The sequence below is a fragment of the Hordeum vulgare genome, chromosome 3H (genome assembly GCF_904849725.1).
Source record: "Hordeum vulgare subsp. vulgare chromosome 3H, MorexV3_pseudomolecules_assembly, whole genome shotgun sequence".
NCBI lineage: Eukaryota > Viridiplantae > Streptophyta > Magnoliopsida > Poales > Poaceae > Hordeum > Hordeum vulgare.
In genome coordinates this window covers 500181039-500184716 of record NC_058520.1, presented here as the reverse complement: position 1 = coordinate 500184716, position 3678 = coordinate 500181039, and the positions used below count along the sequence as shown (strand labels likewise).

The 3678-nt window shown below is 49.8% G+C and overlaps 1 protein-coding gene across 1 annotated transcript; it reads left to right on the top strand.

Moving 5' to 3' along the window:
- The first annotated feature begins 465 nt into the window (after positions 1-465).
- Positions 466-3470, top strand: LOC123444496. Its single transcript, XM_045121225.1, has 3 exons — positions 466-561; positions 654-2461; positions 3088-3470. The coding sequence occupies exons 1-3, from the start codon at positions 531-533 to the stop codon at positions 3175-3177; spliced, it is 1929 nt and encodes a 642-aa protein (XP_044977160.1). The 5' UTR covers positions 466-530; the 3' UTR covers positions 3178-3470.
- Positions 3471-3678: the final 208 nt, after the last annotated feature.

Here is a 3678-nt window from a genome sequence, read left to right as displayed (position 1 = left end):
AATGAACACGTCAATAAAATCAGGATTGAAAATGAAACCGAAGGTCACTAGCTTGTTTTATTTACGTATTAAATCTACATGCAAACCGTGTTAAAATAGAAGACATCTGGAATCTTGAATTGCACTTTTGTAGGATAAGATCTCTTTATTTGTGTCATAAGTATAAATCCTTAAATTATAGACATTTTTTATAAATAAAGAGTGTGTGATATATTTTTCTTTCATTACCAGGCACGAGGTCTTTTGCTAGTAAAATAAAAAGAAATACTAGTTACACAGGATCCACGTCTCAGAAAAAACGCAGGATCCAGCCGATGAAACACGTGCCCGCCGCGCCGGCGTGCAGGTGTGAAGAGCGCGTGCCCGCGTAGCGTAGCCTCGCCTTGCCTTGCCCCCAACGGTCGGTTCGGTCGATGCAGTCGGTTCGAATTTCGAAATAAATATCCCCTTCCTTCCTTCCTTCCTCCGCCTCCCCCAAATCCATTCCCCTCCCCTTTCCCAATCACTCCGCCGCCGCCGCCGCCGCCGCCATGGATGTGCCCAAGCGAGCCGTCCCCCAAGGTAAAGACCGATCCCCTCCTTGATTTCCCCCAAGCTTTTACGTTGCTTCCTTAACTGATCCGTCTTTATTATTTATTTGTTGACGCGGCCAGGTTCCCCGCGACGAAAACCCAGGGCCATGGAGGCCGACGAGAACGCGACCCCGAAGCGCCCCGCGGCGGCGGGGCCCGCCTCCCCGCAGAGGAAGAAGGTTCTGGCGGAGCGGAACGGCGCTGGCCGCGGGGATGCCCCGTCGCCCGCCAAGGCCGCGCTCACCCCGCCGCCTCCCACCGGGGGGGCGGTGACGGAGACGGAGACGGGGGCGTACGACCCGAAGACCAACTACATCTCGCCGCGGCCGGACTTCCTGAGCTACGACCCCACGCGGAACCGGGAGACCATCCTCCGCCTGGACCTGGGCCGCGAGGTGGAGGGCGACAGCTCCAGCGCCGCCTCGGGCACCGAGCTCTCGGAGGTGCTGTCTTCCGGCTCGTCGGCGGCCAGAGGGAGTGACTCCGAGTGCGACGACGCCGACTACGAGGAGGAGATGGATCCACTGCCTGCGCAAGGGCGGGGAGGCCGCTGGGCGCGACGACTGCTGCTGCTTCTTGTGTCCTCGGCCTGCCTCTTCTGCTACATCCACTGCATGAGCTCCGGCCCCTTCCCTGCCACTCCTTCAGAAGAACCCATCAGTTCCCTTGGATTGAACGGGAGCATGTGTGATGTCGGTGTTCACCAAGCAGTTCCTCTGCTGGGTCCAATTCGGTGTGAACATGAAGAAGATATGAGTCAATTTGTGGAGAGGGGCAGTGAAGATGGTATCCCGGTGCACGGCCCAGGAGCTTCTCCTAGCAACTTCATGGCAGTTGCAATGATGGGAATGGCAGATGCCTGCCCTAATGCTCCCTTCGGAGAATTTACATGCCAAATCGGGGATGAGGGCCGTGAGAATGTGGATGTTCTGATGGAAGATTCTGAAATAGGCGAGCTGAAATCAGAAGCGAGCATGAGGCCACTCGAGAATCCTGAAGAAAGTAGTAGTGAAGCTGTATGCCCGGGTGAAGATGTCATTGGAGCTCCCTTTGGCTCCACCCACAGCGATGATTTGGATGAGGACAAGCTAGAATCTGTTCCTCAAGAGATAGGGGGAGTTGATTCAGAACACTCCATGCCACAGTTGGTCGCCATGGATGCAATTCTGGAATCAGAAAACGTGAAGGTGGTAAGTGATGATAAGGGTCTGGAGAGTGAGAGGTTTGATCAAGAATTCGGTCCCTGGGAGTATGGGAACACAGCAGAAGCTGCCAAGAAACTTGTTGATATGGTGAAAATCGTGTGGTCTGCAGTGGAACCTCATTTGCTGAAGATGCTGGCATGCTTATCTGTTGCAGGCTTTGTGACTGCTATGCTCAAGTATTCCCAAAGGTCTCGTAAGGTCAATGTGCCCGTGTCACGACGTATTCCACCCAAGCGAGTGCCAGTATTAGCTCCACATAATTCTGTGTCACTGCCAGTGTTTCATTCAGAGCAACCTGTGCAACGGATAGTGCCCGAACAAAAGTCATCTGCCTGTCTGGAGCCTCCTGTGCAATCGGTGTTGTCAAGGTCAGATCAATCTGTGTGCCTCAATGTTGATCAGAAAGTTCAGCAAGAGGCTGGTGCCGTTGAAAGGGCCAATGCAGATGGCAGTACTATGGATCACAAAGATGCTGAAAGATCAAAGCCACCAGTGGTTCAGTTGCTCGGGGAGTTCTCATTTGTCGATGCAGGTAGCTCAAGGGGGAGGTCTGTCAAAGACTCGGTTCAGCATGGTGGAGACGTCACGGTTCAGGGATCCGTGTCTTCGAGAAAGCGTGCCGTCAAGATGCAAAAGGATTCTGACAAAATACAAAGCCCTGGTGTTCAAGCAGCAAGGAAGAAGGTAAATTCTAGTTTCTTTTCCAGGCAACTTTTGACATTGCATTTTTGTGTGCGTCATATGAGATTATCCTGTGTTTTGAGGACACCTGCTGGCATTGCATTTTAGTTCGATAGAAAGTGAGTTTTAGATACACCAAACAGGTATTTTGGCCAGGACCCAATGTGTGTGTTATTTACTGCAAAATTAAACAGAATAACAACAACACATCGAGTAGTTAGCTGAGTACATTCACACTGGGGAAGTAATGCCTGGTGGACATTCACATTAGTGGCCACTATTATGATATACTAGTATGTGTGTGTTATTTACTGCAAAATTAAACAGGTACACAAAAGTAGTTAGCTTAGTACATTCACACTGGGGAAGTAATGCCTGGTGGACATTCACATTAGTGGCCACTATTATGATATAGTGACGTCATCATTGCTATTCTTATACTTAGTCTGATCCATAGCACCTTACATTACACATTTGAAATTACTTAAATACATCTGGACACAGTGCTTCAACACAGATTTATCCTATGATCATCCCCCAGACATTAGTTTGTTTTCATGCTTTTATTTCCCACACAGTGCTTCAGGCTTGCGATTAACTCGATGTGTTGTTGTTATTCTGTTCAACAGGAGACTGCAGCAGAAGCAGAAGGCAAGACGGATGCTACACCGACTCCGCTGAGGCGTTCGAGCCGCCTGCGGAAACTGGCTTCTCCTTGAGCGACAAGACACAGACGGTGCATTTTGCTGGTATTGGTTTGTTGGATGCTGATTGTCCCATGTTCATGTGGTGCTGGGAGCTGTGGGAGACATCGCCTAGTTGTAACCACACGATGCTTAGATTTGGTGCCGTAGCTGTAACAAGTTAACTGGTGTAAAAAAGCCTTGCAGTGTGTTTGGTTTCCCAGAAAACCTGTATAAATCTGCAATTTGACATTATTGTACTGTGTACTCGTTTACCTGCCCCTGACGGTGAAACAGGGATTGCTGGTTGTATTGAGCAGGTTTAGTCTTGCCCACTTTGTCCAAGAGAGCAATGTCTCTCCTGATTCGTCTCTGAATTATACTGCTGGTGTGATCCCCCTTATGCTCTTAACCTGTTGTGCTGTTCTGTACCTGTTGGACACTCCATCCCTTCGTTTTTTTAGAAGCGACTCCAGCGGAGTTTTCAAAACCAGAGTACTAAGAGCCTGTTTGGAACTGCTTTGCTTTTTAAAATTT

What these genes read in the sequence shown, in the direction of transcription:
- LOC123444496 (XM_045121225.1), top strand. Translation starts at nt 531, where the DNA reads ATGGATGTGCCCAAGCGAGCCGTCCCCCAAG. An exon ending in CAAGCGAGCCGTCCCCCAAG is followed by an intron (nt 562 to 653) that starts GTAAAGACCGAT and finishes TGACGCGGCCAG; the next exon opens with GTTCCCCGCGACGAAAACCC. An exon ending in TTCAAGCAGCAAGGAAGAAG is followed by an intron (nt 2,462 to 3,087) that starts GTAAATTCTAGT and finishes TCTGTTCAACAG; the next exon opens with GAGACTGCAGCAGAAGCAGA.